The sequence below is a fragment of the Pezoporus flaviventris genome, unplaced genomic scaffold (assembly GCF_033815535.1).
Source record: "Pezoporus flaviventris isolate CSIRO_AGI_PZ_B2104156 unplaced genomic scaffold, CSIRO_AGI_Pfla_v1 ptg000041l, whole genome shotgun sequence".
Classification (NCBI taxonomy): Eukaryota; Metazoa; Chordata; class Aves; order Psittaciformes; family Psittacidae; genus Pezoporus; species Pezoporus flaviventris.
In genome coordinates this window covers 6,570,578-6,588,363 of record NW_026892589.1, presented here as the reverse complement: position 1 = coordinate 6,588,363, position 17,786 = coordinate 6,570,578, and the positions used below count along the sequence as shown (strand labels likewise).

Sequence of the window (17,786 nt, the reverse complement as noted above, 5' to 3'; positions counted from 1 at the left end):
CAGTATAGTCACATCCATTGTAGTACTACCCAAGCTGCTGGATTAAAAAGCAGAAGTGTCACAATTCTTGTCAACTGAGTACGACTCATCTGGCTTCAAAATTAGCCTGTCATCTCATAAAAAAGCCACATTTACGTTAAGTTGTTCCACAAATAGAACTTACAAAACCTGTTTTCTACCAGGCAAACCATGCTCACCCTGTGTCTTTCTCTGACCAAAAAGTCGCTGTACCCAAAGCTGCAAACAGCTTCTCTGATCATATCATGAGTGCAGCACATGCTTAAATGTATATGTACAGCAAGCATCCAGTTAGTTATTTCCCATTGTGTTTTGTTAAACTAGAAATACTCTAACTAAAACTTCGGTAAGCAACAACAACAAAAAAAAACAACAACAAAACACCCCCCAAATGAGTGAACCCCCTGTTCCACAGCACCTAAACAAGGCACTGAGGTTCAAAATGAAGCCTGTTACCCAGCATCAACACATTTTGCAATTCATAATACTGCCCTCATGAGGTTTCCTAGCAAATTATTCCGCCAACTGTCTTCCCCAGATGACCTGGGCCATCTTCCTGGAGCTTTACCTTACCATTGCAAATCAAAACCTTAGAATTAGCAAAATACTGGATGTTACACTGTCAAATCTTTTTACAGCACTAAATAACCACAGTGCTTACAAGTGACAACGTGTCAATGGACCAGACTGCCCAGAGCATCAATGACTGCTGAACTCCTGAATGTGTCTACACGCAACTGAATCAAACATTAAAATACTGTGAAGCTGAGTATCTGACAGCACTCTGAATAATCCCACATCTGGAAACTGCAGTTTCATTATTATGGAAAATTCATTAAAAATTAAAAACAAACAACAAAGGCAAAGCGGAGCAAGCCATCACTGTTCTGTTTGCCTTGGATTTTCAATTAACTATTTCAATCATTGTGAAATAAGCAAAGCAGCACATGCAAAATATTTCAAAGATAAAGGAATAGATAAATTACAGTTGGATTAACTTGCAAAAAAGCAGTGAAACTACTTGTAATTGTGAGCCCCATTTAGCATGTCTAGTGGAAAAAAAAAAAAAGGGACACTATGCTACAGCATAGGAATGTCCAAATCAGGTTTTGAACAGTGGATAATGTAACAAAGTTTCATTTTGAATCCCAACAAATTCCTACCCTATACAATTTGCTGTTCAGTAATCGAAGGGAACAAATTACTACTAAATTCAGTTACAATTGCCTCCTGTATAAATACAGAGCCCTGGAACGTGCCATCCCACCGTCTTCTGCTAAGAACAGTGTTCCAGTGAAAGAGAAAGAGAGGGGAAGGAAAATGGGTCATTTCCTTTGTTCCTGTCAGGATGCAAGAAGTAAACTGCTAGGAACAGGCAGACTGGGAGCTTCTTAATAGGATCTAGCACAAAGAAAACTCTATGAAAAACGTACAAAGAGTGTTTCCATATAAGGATACTAAACAACACTTTGAAAGAATGACTTCAGAGTGACCTTAACAACCATCTCCACAAGCAGAGCACAGCAGCCCCTGAGCTATCACATGGGACCTCATCTGAGACAGGTAACTCTGATACTTCTGAAGAAGTATTTAAGGACCTAATAAGGAACCACAGAAAAACAGTAAAGGCTTAGGGAGGTTTCCAAGTGCTGGAAATAGTCTCAACAACATTAGCATTCTCAAGTCACATATTCAGACTTAAAGCAGACAGTGAAAAACACCAGGAAAGTGTCAGTAAAACATCAGTATTTGTGGTTTCTCACAAAAAGAACTACAAAACCCCACAAAGAAATAGCAGTCAAGTATTGAGGCACATAAATAATTAAAAAAAAAATATTATAACTTCCCCAAGTACCTTACATACAGAAAATCAAGGGAATCATGTGAAAATTAAAGATTTCCCCACTATATTCCAGCCCTGATATAGAGGTGGTCAAATACAAAGGAGCTCACTTTTTTTGCTAGCTTATGCTATCAAAGTCATATGAATCACCCCACTCGGTCAAACAACATCAGAGCTGTTCTCTATGTCAGGCTTTATTCCCCATCACAACTTCATCTCTGCGCCTGAAAAACCCCTCCCAGAATTCCCAAGGAGTGTCCCTTCAGGTGATTCAACTTTCCCCATTAGAACCAATGTTACCAACTGAAGGAAACCTCTTTTACACGTGAACTGAATATATTTCTGTATCACACTTATTCTGGAAAGTAACTGTATACCCCTTCCAGGACATACAAAATGTAACAGCAAATGCAACAACCCAGGACTGGCGCTTGCAGGTAGACCATGCCAAGTGTATGCCACTGCTCTGTATTTGGATTAGTATTCAGAAGTTTTACAGACTTCATTCTGACAATGCATTTGAACCAGTGACACACCTTATAGGTTATGACTGGGAATGCACTGCTGTTCATCAAAACTTGTAACATTTCTGTGACTTAACAGCACATGCATGCACAGCAAAGGGAGGAGAGGACCAAGCACTGAGGGAATTTTGTGAGCACTGCTCTTAAAAGGAAAGGTCTAGAAAAAAAGCTGTGCATAAATCCAGAGCTCTAATCTCAAATATTGTATTTAAAGGCCCATTTCAATGTTAACATACTGCTCCAGACAACTTCCTTTCCTAGTTATTTCAATGAACACAGTCACTTAAAAAGCACAAAGGTGGCAACGATACAGTCCACATTAACAATCAGTGTTAGTGATTATGTGCTTCCTACACAAGCAGCTTTTGACACGATTTTCTTAGAGTTACTCTATCAGTGGAAAACACTGTGAAGCAGACTTGTTTTACAAGTCTGCAGGAGCTTTTCTTAAAAACCTAAACATATTAGCCACAATCACTTATCAGAATACAGGCAGCTCTGCCCCATACCCACAAAGCTTAAGTATAACTGTGTGCATACTGGCAAAGCCCAGCAAAAAGTGATAAGTTAGTATTTTAAGTCGCTTTCAAATCACGCCCGAGTCCCATGATCCCACGCAGCCTCCAGCCTGCATGTAACCAATTTAAGACCTTAAAAAATGCCACAAAAAGTAAAGCACTCTTGCCAACCCTGGACCACGTTGCTCTGTGTATTGGTGGGTTACATTGCTCCTGCAGCATCCCCCTGTCCCTGGTACTCGGCCACTCTCAGTGTTGCCGTTTCTAAAATATCCGAGGAATGCCAATGGAGACAGAACTTCCTGCTCCGTCCTCGCCCCGCATCTCCAGCTACATCCTGCCGGGCACAGCCCAGCACCACAGGGGCCTCTCCGCATCCCCAAAGTAACGCACGCCCTGCTCTAAAATAAAGTGAGCCTAAACCAGTCCAAGACCCCGATACGCTCTTCCCCTCGTCATCCACTAACTCCAAAGGCCTCGTCCCGGGCAGAGGGAGGCCGAAGCCAGACCGCTGGGCCGCACACGGAGCACTCAACAGAGAGGGAGAGCTGCGGGCACCGGGCCGGGGCAGAGCCCGTACGGCTGGCCGCTCGGCACAGCGGGGCAGAGCCGTGCCGGGTTGAGCGGTGTGCAGGGAGCGGGAGCGGGCCAGAAGGAGCGGAGCGGTGTGAGGGACTCAAGTACCACCCACCCACCGGCTGGAGGGCACGACCTGGTCCCTGCTGCTTACCTGAGCCCTCAGCCTCTTCCGCCAGTGCCTGTCCTCCAGGCCGCGATCCGGATACCTCCCCCGCGCAGTCCTCCGGCATCCCACATGCCACCGCGACCGAGCGCCTGCCTGCCTGCCTTCCGCATAACTCTATGGTAGGAGCTGCTTCCCAGGGTAACAACGAAGCCCCGCTACAGAATGAGCGAGAGGAGGGATAGAGTGTCTCCTTGCTCTGCCCGCTTGCCTCGGTGGCAGCGAGGGGGCCGGTCCACGTTGCCGTGGTGACCTCCTCGCTCAGGGCCCGCCGGCCCGGCCGCCATGGGGGTGCGGTGTGGGAGCCAGGACACAGCGAGGGTCCGGCTGCGGGAGCGGCTCAGCGGCGGGTGCTTTTTCCAGGGACATCCCGTAGCTAACAGCTAACATGGTCCGGGTAGGACGGGCCCGCAACCCGCCCTGCGGGATGGGCGAGCGGCTGCCCCCCAGCCCCCGGGGACCCTGGGTCCCCAGCCGTTGCTCCCCGGTTTCCTACAGCGCTTCAGGGGGAAGCGGTGCCGCCGTACCGCTGATGTCCATGGGGATCCTGCAGCGAAGCAGGTCTCTTCCTGCTATGGCCCTGAGTGCCCTGCTCCAAATTACTGAGCGTCTCCTGGTGCTGCTGGCTTCACAAAGTAAAAAACATGGGAGAAAGGCTCATCCGACAGAGCCACCCCTCGTGGAGGTCGCTGCACGCCGACTATACCACACGGTACCGGTGCTACGGTGGGAACAGCTCTGAAATGATATGAGTCTGTCTTCCTACCCCAATTTCATATCCTGCCAGCAGCACACTTGGACATCTGTCTTGTGCAAACAGCCTGGGTCTAGAGCTACATACACGAGTTAACATTCAAGAACGAAACACAGTCAGATCCCATTCTGCTTAAAATGCCTCTGTCTCAAATCGTTGGATTCCTATTTCCTACTCAAGTACCTCTGAGGTTTTAGTGATACTCCTCACAGTGGAAAACCTTTTGGTACAGGAGGTGCGATAGCCAGGGAGAGCTCTACCTTAAGCTCTGTGCTGTTTGACTGTAATGCAGTATGTAATACAAGCCTATTTGGTTTTCAACTGCTAGTCCACATGTGAAGCAAATTTCTCTCCCAAACATCATGCAAAAACCCCAATGTACTCATTTTACCTATATGACTGCCACCTTCTCTTTTCATCACAGCAGTCCCTCTGGTTAAGTGAGGGCCACCCTGGTCGGTATCATTGCTGAAAGGGTGGGTGGAATTGTTGCCAGCAAGGTCTCTGAGACTCCAGCAGACATCAACCTGCAGTGTAAAGGACACCTGCAATCAGATTACAGAACCAGATCACTTTCTTCTGGTGAAACAGTGTTACACAGCTCTAACACTCAGTACAAAGTTGCCAAGGTGTCAACAGCTCAAGGACCACTTTTTCCAGCCATTCAAGGTGCTAGAACTGTGTTCAGGAGAGCTCCTAGCAATCCATCTGGACATTTTGCAGAGGGTTTGTATGTGCAAGCTCACAGCAAATCTTTTGACTTAAGTTTCTTTGAATACAAAGAAGCACATTTGTGTTTTTTCTGTATTTCCATCCATTAAACAAATAGGGTTGCAGCTTCCAACAGGAAAATGTGGAAGTGAAAGAAATGTGGCTGCAGGCAGACTGGCATTATTTATTAATTCACATTGTGCTCATATTATCAGCTGAGCATTGATGTGATCTGAGTAAGAATAAGATAAAAGCCAATGAAAGGGCAACCAAGTTCCGTTTCCTAGGACAAAGTGTAATGTTATAACACAAAGTAGTGTTACACACTGCCTTCTTGGAGGAACTGAAAGGTGGCATTTCAAATTTCTTTAGAAATTAAGGTCTTATTTTAAATTATTCCCTGGACATCCATATAGGTGTTTTGTACCATCACCAAAGGAACAACAGCGGCAATTTTTCTTTCACTAAATTAGAACACGGTGACGCACACGGTATTTCACACACATAAACTGCTATTACACATAACTATTTGTACTTGAAGAAATTACAAGAGATTAGTGTGGACAATGCCATACTACAAACTGGCATCCACGCAGAGCCTGCTGGAAGTTCCTGTTTTTCCATACTTGTCACTCCTTTCCTTTGGCAGGATTTAGTGCAATGGGTGAAACATTCTCCAGAAATGTCAAACGCCGCATTATTGCGGCTTACCAATGGTTTTCCCAAATTCATGGCTCAATCAGATGGCTGACCAACCGTCACACAAAAGCTTTGGGCAAGTCACAATCATGCCAAAACAGTCTCATTGTGCCAGAAAGTAACACAAGGAAGGGCATTTCGGGTAAGAGCAAAGGTCAGGTCTCACCAGGGCCCTACCCCTGCAGTGCCCAGTAGCAGATGCTTAGGAAAAGATAAAAGTGTCGTGCCTGTGTATCCTCCCAGCTTCCGGCAATCTGGAGCTCAGCAGCTTCCTGAGCCAGAAGTTTTATCTTGATAGTCTTCTCTTCCATGAATTTTTCTTGTTGCTTTTTGAACCCATCTCAACTTTTGACATTAAAGAGCATCCTGTGACAATGAGTTTTACAGTGCACTATGAACATGCACTTTTGTTACTTTTGAAAGCAGTTATGAGACTTGTTATGAAACCACAGCATGCAGGATCACGAAGCAGCAGAACTGAAACAATTAGCTACATATAACTAAGAAATACTGGATCACAGAAGCCTAGAGAGAATGCATGCCCACAGAAGCTGTACAGCATATTTGTTATTTCTCACACTGCTATTAGAAAAGGTACAAATAGAAGGAATTGTTGTATTGGAGAACACTGTTCCTTCTAAACAGTTAAATAACCTAGAGATGTTAGCACAGTGAACAGCTGTCTGGCTGTGAATCACCCATTCCCATAACTATTATTTCTGAAAGAATTTTGTTTTATTCTTCCCTTGGAAGCTCAAAAGCCTTTTATAAAAGTTCCTGGTACATCTCAGTTTACATTACCAAAAGTACAATTAGAGTCCTTCCTTGAATTCAAATCTTAACTTTGTGTGGAGTCACGTCTTAGCAAGTTAGAAGTACCTCATGCGTTCAGCAAAAATACTCTATCTCTTTTGTTCTGCTCCTTAACAGAGAAAATGGTGTGATACTGATTATAATAAAATAAATACCACCATGTAACTGAAAATTGAGTCTTGATAAAACAATTTCATGTCGCATTATTTTGATTAAATTTAAATTTATAAAAGGGTATGTAGCTAAGACAGAATAAAATTGTCTCTTTTCAGCTATAAGATCCTTTTAACTTGATTTTCTTTTAGTTGAGTCTGTTCCTCACATAGGTGAATATGGGAAACTTGAGCCTAAAATTGTGTGCAATTGCTGTAGTGTTTGCACTGTAAGAGCAATTCATGGAGATACTGGCCCACTACTGTAAGACACAGAGCACCTTGATCTTTCCTGATCTTCCCCCAAGATAAAAGTACTCAAGTCCTGATTAAACAACATATTCTTAAGCATATGCATAAACCCTTTTCATTTCCTAATATTTGAGTTTATGTTTGATTCAGAATATTTGTGTATGCTTTGCTAAATTACAGTACATGGCACCAGGACCAAGCCTGTGAGAAATAAATAATGACGAGCTCACTGTGGGTGACATCCCCTTTTAAAGGATTACCAGAGAAAAAAAGCACTTTGAACATAACTTGTGTGAATGTTGGATACTGTAATTTAAATATTCCCTAGGCTAATTTTCAGTATTTGGGTGTGCTGATAGACAGGAATTTAAGGGCAAACTTCCCATTCTCTGTTAGCATTTGGTAAACTGGTGATTTGATCAAAATACTCCGCTGTGTAGTGCTTTATCTAAGGACTCACTAATGGGTGAACCATATTAACATCTCCGATTTTCTGTATTATTGCAGCCATGCTGCACTGGGAATCAGAAAGTCACGTCCCCTGAAAGCTGGTCTCACTGTTAAGCCCTTCTGAAGCATGCAGCTCAGGGCTGGAACTCTGCTTATGTACAAACAGGAAGCCAGTATCTGTGGATGCACCAGGATTTATTAACACAAGCTACTTTACAAGTTATTTAGTAATCCATAAGAAAATCTGCAACAGATAAATGTTTCCCCTTGCTGAATAAAAACCAACCCAAAAAGCAAAAAAAAAAAATGCATTTTTAGTAATGCACCACAGAGGAAATGAAGATTACGTTTGAATTATAGCAGTCTCAGAGGAATAGAAGTGGGGTTTTGCACTTGCAAGCATGCACAAGCCTAGCTTTTCAAGACGCTAATTATGGCAACCAAGAAGCAATAAGAAGAATCCACAACTTTTCTCTGGAATAAGATGCATTTTTGCATCTCTTCACCAGTAACAACCATCCTTTCCTCTCACTGAAGCCAGCTTTACTTTTAAGAAGGGAATCAGGACTGACAAAACAGATGCATGCCATTCCCAAAGAAGAGGCTTGTCTCAGACTTGTCTCAGAATAGCGACAACACTACTGAGAGTTAATCACTCTCAGAATCAGAGGAGGTGACCCAAACCTCTCACATATTCTCAGGAACACAGATTTCCTGGGACACTAGATAAATGTGCTATGTTTCCCATCGCTAGTCCTGAACAGTTTTTAGTAATTTCATGGTCATATCTTTACTAATTACTTTCAACATCTGCAATGTATATTTAAAACAATGGCATTTGTCCCTGCTGACGCTGTTCTTTACAAAATGACATCTGATGTGATTTCCCAACAATTAACATGGGAAAAAGATCTACCAGGATCCTGGTACACCACAATCTGTGGAAGGAGGTTAACTTTGGAAGAGGACAAATTAAATTACAGTTCTCCTGGTAGGAAACATGACATAGAATGGAACCATAATCATGAAACAATGTATATTTCCTATAGCTACTTCCCCTCTCTCCAGCTGAGCTTCAATACATTCTCAAGAGCTCTCCGTAATGTTAAGGAGAAGTATTTGAAGTTACATGGTCTAAGCGTATATTCCCTGTGATCTCTTGGCTAATGGGATTATCAGGCTGTTTAGATGCTCATCTACACATGGGACATTCTAAGCTTTGGGAAAGGGCCATCATTCACCATATCAACTGCCCTGAAACACTGTTAACACAAGGCTGTGGCTGTCCAGTGACACCGCAGCATCATCTCAAAAGCCAAATTCAGAAAACAAGGTGCTAAGGAGTTAGGTGCACAGCAGCTCGCCAGTGCAGCCCAGCAGGTCCAGGCAGTGGTGACTGGAAATTTTCCTGTCGGGGAGGTGCTTTAGTAAGACATGAAGATCAATTTCAACCAAGGGGAAGTTTCAGATGCTGATCCCGAAGTTTATGTGTAGAGGAATTCAAGTAGGGAGGAACTCAGTTCTAATGATGGTTTAGCACAGTTAATTTTCTCATTATGTGAGGAAAGAGCTCTGAACACTGTCTCAGTATTCCCACCATGTGTAGCCCAGCAGAAAGCCCCTGCTTCTGGCTCCTTGGCAGACCTAGTGGGAGTTCAGTAAGAAACCCCAGGCAGAGGGTGTATGTGAAGTGCAGAGACGGATACAGGGCTAGGGCAACTTGTCTGGAACAGACATACAGCAGCAAATATATGAAGACTGGAAGCAGATTTGTAACCTGTTTCACTGTTTTTCCAACTACATATATCTGTTTCTTTCCTTCCTTTTATGTGAGTCATGTCACATCACCACTGAGGAGAAAGAGTAACGTGGGTTTCCATTTCTCAATTCCGAAAGTCAGCAGCAGCACTTGTACTAAAAGGTGTTGGATCCTACATTGTTAGTGGCAGTCATAGTTACTTGTTACTGGTCCCTCTTGCAACATTCTGGAGTGCTTCTTAAACCATTGCTTCTCTTTGTTCAAAAGATGAACTAAGAGAGGAAGTGACAATTTCATGTTAACCACTTCAGCTTGCTTTCAAAAGAAATGGTCTTGGGATAAGTCCTATGGTGAAATGTGCATATTGATTTTGAAATAACATGTTCATTTGACAAGGACTCATTCCTAAATGTCAGTCTTCTGATATGTCATGCTGGTCTGAAGACACATTGGCACTGCCAATATGCAGGAAATCCAAGGAAGCCTATCTTACTGTGGAAGATGATATGTGCACTCCAGCTCCAGCTAAATCTCTTCTCTTGGGAAAAACAGGTGTATTTTAAAGCATAATTCAGAAAGGAGTACTCTTCACTGAGAAAACTTGAATTTTCTAAATAACGAACAGTCCCTGCCTAAAACTCTGTATTTCTAAATCTCCTTGCCTTCATTTCAGCAATAATTAGAAGACAAAATCTGACACAAAATCTGTATCTAATAGGATTCCTGATTCTTTGCCTCTGCTGATTTAAAAGTTATGGTAAGCTGTCTTGAGATGACTGGACTTTTAATTCATCTTTTGACTCATACTCTGTTTTATTCCTACAAACAATACCAGGCTTGGGCCTAAGCTTGATACCAAATGCTGTTTACTTCTCTGTCTTCCAGATGCTTAACATTTTAGGCAGCAGAAGCATGTAGATAAGGGACATTATGCAAGTTAGAAACCAAGCGTGCTCTGCAGACTACATCTCAGGTCCCCAAAAGCAAATCTACATTGCTACTGGGATGTTTTGGGGCTGAGCAAAACCCTAGCAAGACTGGAGGATTGGGCACAGCAGTTCTGTGCTGTTGTATGGGGCTCATATGCTGGGACAAGCAATGCTGGGAAGAGCCTGGACCCCCCTTAGCGCCCTCCCATTAACTCTGTGCCTGGTATTTGTCTTGATTATGTCAGGAAAAGAGTGAAAACACAATCACCCCTAATCCCAAAGCCCCTCTTGCTATAGTATGGTTTCTGTGCAATTGTTCTCAGCTTGAATACCACTTCCTCCCATTTGCACAGGCTGCAAAGCCCCCCATACACACACCCCCCCCAAATAATTTAATAAATACATAGTTGGAGAAGTAATAGATATAATGACATTAAAGGTATTTTGCTAATGAGTTACTTTGATGCAAGAGCATCATGCCTTTGAACTTAAAGGAATCCAGAGTTTACCAGCAATGATTTAACTTAAAAGTAGCAATTTCTTTACTTATCATCCCAAGCCAAACATCGTGCTGATTTATGTTTCCTTTTAAGAAACTAGAATCTTTTAATTTCTGGGAGTTTAAAGTAACTCCTGGTGTTGTGACATTAGCAGCATCAGAAGCCACAACGTGCTAAAGCTGGTGGGGTCCACAGGCCCCCAGCAGCTGTGTCTGTCAAGTTACCAGTAAGTTACCAGGCAGACCAGTGCTCACCTTGCAGCAATGGGCTCAGTAAGGGTAGTTTGTGCAACAGGCTCACTTCCAGGATCAGGGAATAGAGTAATAAAAAACGGAGGTTGCTGCCAATAGCCAGGGTAAAAGTTAATATCTGGGGTAAGGAAAAGAAACAGACAAAGGTGAAATACCAGGAATGGAAATGCCTCTTAAGCAGAAAGGTTCATTTACCCTGTGATTATCAAGCATGTATTACCCCAGAGAAATAATTGCCTTGGATTAAGTGATTTGTAGGAATCAGTTGCTCGGTAACAGGTAGCAAGGGAAGGTGGGGTGAGGGCTGCAGAGGTAAAACAAGCCATGTGCTGGTTTCCCTTCTCAGCCCAAAGAGCCTGGCAGCTGCAAAGGCCCCATGAGTGCCTCCCGTCTGGCACAGGAGCACACACAGGCAATTTATCAGAGGAAAGTTGGAGTTCTGTGCTCCCGGGCAAGTGGCAAGGGTGGAGCTTTCCTGTGCTTAAAGGCTAAGATAACTGGCATTTCTTCCCCCCCACTTTTTAATTGTTCTTCTGTGCTGTTTTCTATGTAATCATTATTATCATCATAAATACAGATGTTATCCAGCTTCAGCTTGTGTTCTGGGTTTCTTCCTGTTCACCTCCCAGATATCTCTGTCTCTGTGGCTGGTTCTTTTGCACATTTTCCTCTTTCTGACACCAGGGACTTCTCTGAGTGATCGTAAGCAGCCTCAGTTTGACAGACTGCACAGCCCCAGTCACACATTCCTCCTGGACTTGCACAATGGAATTTGCAGTTTTAAATAATTGAAGTAAACTGTATGTATTTCATATACAGCTGGAAGAGGCGATAACTCCTTCTAACTCCATTCACCAGGCTGCCTTTGTTAGGAAGGTATTTTCCATGCTAAAAATGTTTATAGCTCCTCAAGCAGAGATAATCAATGGGAGTCTGCAGTCATCATGTCTCAGCATGTCCACACCATGATGATCCACAAGCTGCTGATGTTCTCCTGTTTCTTTTTTGGGGTGTCTTGTGGCTAAAGATTGTCTTCTGGTTGGAAAAACAAAAGAAGTGAAAGGCCACATCCAGTGTGCTGTGATCTTCCTGTTACCAGCACTGGGATCTTCTGCAAAAGAGTCATCAGTCAGGATGTAAGTAGGGCATTGCTGAGTGTTAACCGTTACATCAGTCACGTCCTCAGCTGTCAAAGCATGTGGTTCCTTTAACTTTTGCTTACCATTTCTTGTGCTGCCTCTTCTGCTTCACAGACTTTTCCATGCATGCTGCATTCATATCAGTCTTGATATTTCCATCACAACTCTATGCATGCCATAATACACACTGTAAACTTCCGTACAACAGAGAAAACTGCTTACACAGGGGTGGGAAAGGTGTTCTTTTCAACTCTGTGATCTCTAAACTAGGATACTTTGGATAACTGAATAACTAGGATATCACTAGGATAACTGAAACCAAATCTGGTCAAGTCAGTTCAAAAGTCAGTATGAACATAACTTTCAATTTTGTATAAAACATTTAAACTTATTTTATGATAAACCAAAGCAAACCCAGTTTAAATCAAAACAAGCTTTTCTCAGGGCATCCAGTAGAAAGCCACTGGATCGCAGCTCTGTGTGAGTGCTGCGAGGTCTGTTCTACTGCAGCTGTAACAGCAATATTTGCACCACAAAGTGCATCTGCCAGCCTGGGGGACTATAAGATGCTGTTTGCCCGCAGAGAGTGAACCAAGGTTTTTGCAAAAACAATCCAGGAAAGCAGTGGTCCACATGGAAAGACTGTAGCAATTCAATGTCTGCATGGCCTGTTAACAAAACCTCTTGCAAATACACTTAACTCATTGACACACCATAAAGATTTTAAATGCACTTGAGCAATTGATACAGTAAAGTGAAGTCTGAATTCTTTGTGGCAGTATACTGAAATAGAATGCCTCACTGTTGGCTCCAATAGCAAACCAGAGTTTCATGCCTGGTGTAAACTGGGAGCACTTATTCTTCCGGGACTGAATTAAGAATCTGTCTACTGGTGCAAATCCCATATTCAAAGATCTTCCATTTTCAGGTGGTTCCTAAGGTGTGGGGGTGCTTGCTTACACTTTCGTCTGTCAGCATGCAAGAGGTAGAGATGCAGGTCAGTCAGTATGCTTAGTCTTTTGGAAAATGATCTATTAGGCTCTGATAATCAGGACACCCGTACTGCTGGGCGTCCGCATTGGCAAGACCCCTTTGAACGTTTGACCGCGGGCTTCGTCAGTAAGTAGGAAATACCCACACGGCGGCTCTGAAAGGAAGAAGCCTGAGAGACCCAAATCCAGGGCGAGATTACTGCAGCCCCGCTTAACTGGGAGCGGGCAGCGCTCCTGCGAGCTGCCCGTGGAGCCGGGCGCCGGGGCGAACAGAAGGACACTTCCCCAGCTCGGGGCGGGAGCCCCCTCTCCCCGCGGTTTACGGGCGCGGGCGGTGCTGCCGCCCACCGCTCGAATCCCGCCTGCGGGAAGGGCCGGGCCGGCCGGGCGGTGGGCGGGCGCCCCGCGGCTCCTCATAAAGCGCTGCCCGGCGGCGGCGGTGAGTAGAGCTGGCTCAGTTGCCGTCCGGAGCCAGTGGTGCAGATCCGGCCTTTAACGGGAGGCTTCGGTGCGGCAGCAGCATGACTTCGGCGGCGCTGGAGATTTTGGGGCTGGGGCTGGGCATCCTGGGCTGGGTCGGGGTGATTCTTGCCTGCGGACTGCCCATGTGGCAGGTATCGGCCTTCATCGACGTGAACATCGTGGTGGCGCAGACCATCTGGGAAGGGCTGTGGATGACCTGCGTGGTGCAGAGCACGGGGCAGATGCAATGCAAGGTGTACGACTCTATCCTGGCGCTGCGGCCCGAGCTGCAGGCGGGCCGGGCGCTCACCGTCATCGTGGGGCTGCTGGGGCTGGTGGCGCTGATGGTGACCGTGGTGGGTGCGCAGTGCACCAACTGCATCCGACCCGGCAAGATGAAGTCCCGCATCGTGGTCGCCGGCGGGGCCATCTATGTCCTCTGCGGGGTCCTGGTCCTCGTCCCGCTCTGCTGGTTCGCCAACATCGTTATCAGCGACTTCTATGACCCCACCGTGCCGTCGTCCCAGAAGCGGGAGATGGGGGCCGCGCTCTACATCGGCTGGGCGGCCACGGCTCTGCTGCTCTTCGGGGGCTGCCTCATCTGCTGCTGCTCCTGCTCCCAGCGCGATGAGACCTCCTTCCCCGTCAAGTACTCGGCGCCGCGGCGGCCCACATCCAACGGCGAGTACGACAAGAAGAACTACGTCTGAGCGGAGCTGTCCCGCTCGCCGCCCCGGCCCTGCGGGGACAAGGACAGACTGCTGAGGGCCGTCCGGTGAGGTTCGGCGCTACCCTGCCTGGCGGCGCTTCTTATCGGGGACCCCCATAAAGCGGCAGCCCTAGGCAGGGCGGTGCCCTGCTGCCCGCCGGCCCGGTGGGTCCGGCAGCTCTGCAGCTGGCAGCGCCGAGCCCGGTACTGACCTCCCGCGGTGCCGGGGTGAGCCAAGCACTCCCTGGCCGCACAGCGGAACCGGCGGCTTCCCGGCTCGGGGCGGCGTTGGGGACCCAGGAGCCCGGCCGAACCGCGGCGAAGTCTGCCGGGATGCCCCGTCCTGGGTCCCGCCGCCGCACCCGGCCCTTCCCTGGCGTTACCGTGGGGGACTCGTGAGTACTTCACCGCCTGCTCCCGCTGCTGGTGTCTCTCGGGGCGCCTCCAGGCCGGTGGGATCGTGCCGCCGGGAGTGCACTGCTGCAGAAGCTTCCCGTCTTCGTTTTCTCTGCTGAAAACCTGCCTCTGGGTGCTCCCGCTGGGACTTTCACTGGTTAGAGGGGGATTGTTCTTGTATTTAGATAACTAAACTAGGGATTCTGTCTAAAGCATGAGACTAACCTTAGTCTTTAATCCCGCAGGCAAGTAACTGTTTTGAGAAAGGCATTTGGTTTCCTTCAAGTTGTTTCAGTGCATTGTGTCTTTGAAGCCTTTCAAAGAGGTTTCAGGTAATTGCTGTCGTTTAGTGGAGTACAAACCAGATTACACTAGGTTCTTCATCCCTTGAGGTTCTTCATCTCTTCTCCCTCAACTTCTGTTCTGTTTTTACTTGAATATGAACTCATTGCCAGAATGATTGGAGGACTAGATTCAGAGACATAAGAGATCTTCGTATGTTCTGCCTCCCACGGAGCATCCCTCTGCAGCCTCTCATCTGCAGTACAGGAGACTGGAAACAAAAATCACCCCAGATGTTAATGGCTGGGTGCACGAACTCATGTCCTTCTTACCAAGCCCCACTTGCCGCCAGTGTTGAACTGTGCGCTCAGTTGGATGTGCACTTGCTTGGCTCCCCACTGTAACTTTGTTAACATGCGCTTTCCCTCATTTACCAAATGGGGCAAAGAAATTGCTAGAAAAATTTTATCAAATATCTTGATGGAGACTTTACGCAGGCTGATTGGGAGATGTGAAGTTCTGGCTCTCTCAGCTCCTCCGTATGGCCCTCAGAACACTGTGCAGGCTCGAAGGAAGATGCTGTAGGCAACATAATGTTTATTTTCTGAGCTCAGCACCTGCTGGATTTCAGCACAGCCTGGAATATTAGCACACACCTTTGCATTTTACACTGCAGAGACAGGTTTTTCTGAAGGAGGAGTTAATGGGTGGTCCAGTGCTCCTCCATGCAGATTACTTGTACTTTTAAACCAACTTTTAAACCAACACAGAATTCTGCTACAGATAGTGGCAGCATCTGTATTGCCATAAGATTTCCGCCAAGAGCTAGCAAATAAAAGTGCTGTTCCTATTCCTCAGAGCACACTACAACCTCTTGGGTCTCTCACAGCCATGTAGCAATCAGTGCACCTCTAACCTAAGAGTCAACTCTTACAACTTCCTGATAACATCAAGATTTATGGACTAATGGTAACTGTGTGTTTGTGACATATCTACATCAACGGTGTTGTTGCCTTGCTTAGCAAATTTAAACCCCTGGTGGTATCAATATGAACACATACCTGAATAAGAAACTGCAACCCTGCCCCTGCAAATTTTGATGTTAAATATGGAGGACATGATTCACCCCTTTAAATATCACTGCTTTAATTTTTAAACACATAAGCAGCAGGGTCTGAGCCCATCAGAAAACAATATGCCTACAACTAGTTTTGTTCTATAAAGAGGTGCAACTCTTATACTGTCTGCATTTAAATAAAAGCTATAATTTTTTTTTGTGATATGTAATTTTGGTACAAAAATGAAATATTCTGTATTTCATCATTGCAAGTTTTTTCTTTTTTTTAAACAGTGTAACCCTGTAAACTGTAAATGTATTTAAATGCATTTATTTAGCAAGAAATCCACCAAAGTTGGCTTGTTAAATGGTTTGGTGCCTTTATTTGTTTCATGGTTACTTTACTTTTTATTTTAAACGATAATGTTTAACTGTATTTGTCACCTATCCCATAGACTCCCTTGCTCAAATCACTTGTGTCTAGCGAATGATTCAACAGGTATTAGCCCAAATCCCAGATCTCACTCTCTGGTCTTAAGTTAAAGACCAAAAAAGCAATCCCCACCAACTGACACACCTGCATGTATGTGTATAGCAGAGCTTTCAGAAGTGCTACAGGGCTTGGGCTCTGACCAAAAAGTGAAAGCACATCGCTGGCATCTAAAATCACACCAAAACTGGTGTTCTGGGGAGGAGGGAAACCCACACCTTAGAAGGGAATTTGTTTTTAAGAAGCCAAATTTCAGGAGATGGAGCTTTGTGTCGCAGCAGGGCTGGAACCTCTTAGAACCAAAATCTGAAGTAACTACACCACAAGACCTCTTGGAAGAAACCAGTGCTAACTGTGGATGTACTGATAAACATAGCATCATCCTACCAAACCCATACCTCACTGCTGATGTGACAAGGTTTATGCTGAGGTCAGTGGGGCAGCTTGCAACAGCACCAGCAGGAAGTAGGGCCCATTTTAAAAAATGCTTCTATATTTAATCTCATCCTTCAGTAGACTTACTTGTTGATGTGCTTTAAAAAACAACTGGGAAGAACTCTGTTACTGATGTCACTGGCTTCAGGACAAAAGTCTAAGCTGGTTTTTGCTGTTTTGTTTTCTAAGAACAAAGACCTAATCCAGAACTTTCAATACTTGGAAGTGCTCAGGATCAGGCCTGAACCTCATCCCGATGAAAAGAGAAATCTATAGCACTTGTTTACTATTTTTATTTTGTATTTATGATTTCACATAAAAATAAAACCATCTAAACCAATCCCTGAACAGGGTTACTGTTTTTTCGTGAAAAACACTGGACTATTTGGGCTCAGGAAGATGGGGTGTGACATGGGTGCCCAAAGGGCCACCTTTACCTGGGCTGCCTCTGTCAGGTGGAGAGCTGGGTCCCCTCTGAAGCAGAGGGAAGGACTGCTCCCTTGCAGAGCAGCAAATATCTCAGCTCCCTACTGAAGCCTCAGACAAAAGAGCAAGTAGCAGTGGTTGGTCTTGTGATGTGAGCACATTAGGAAGTGGAGTGTGAGTCCCAACTATTTTGAGAACAGCTCTAAGCATGAAGCTTTTTAAGCTTTCAATTCCTACACATTTAAAAGGAAACAATCCGGCTGTAGCTTGGATCAGCCCCAATCTGACCTGATACCCTTGTAATGAGTAGATTCCTGTTTGTTAATCAAATCTTGCTTGCTTAAGAGTTATTGGAAAATTACGACACTTCGACATTTTGCTTATAGACCACAGGTATGCAGTAAAGTAAACGATGTATGGGGGAAGCAGATAAGGAGCCTTCCTCCCCACACCCACCGGGAGGCAAAATGAGACCCTTTATCA

The 17,786-nt window shown here is 45.2% G+C and overlaps 2 protein-coding genes across 3 annotated transcripts in view; one reads left to right on the top strand and one right to left on the bottom strand.

Moving 5' to 3' along the window:
• The window catches only part of LOC133275569 (septin-2), a 36,429-nt gene extending 32,684 nt beyond the window's left edge, over positions 1 to 3,745 (bottom strand). Inside the window, exon 1 of one of the 2 annotated variants that reach the window (XM_061465603.1) lies at positions 3,634 to 3,745. The gene's annotated coding sequence lies outside the window, so the exon portion shown is untranslated. The remainder of the gene's footprint in view (positions 1 to 3,633) is intronic. The other variant, XM_061465601.1, reaches the window with a different exon arrangement.
• A 9,668-nt stretch (positions 3,746 to 13,413) lies between these two features.
• On the top strand, positions 13,414 to 17,217 carry CLDN5 (claudin 5). The gene has a single exon (XM_061466064.1). The coding sequence runs from the start codon at positions 13,568 to 13,570 to the stop codon at positions 14,216 to 14,218; it is 651 nt and encodes a 216-aa protein (XP_061322048.1). The 5' UTR covers positions 13,414 to 13,567; the 3' UTR covers positions 14,219 to 17,217.
• Positions 17,218 to 17,786: the final 569 nt, after the last annotated feature.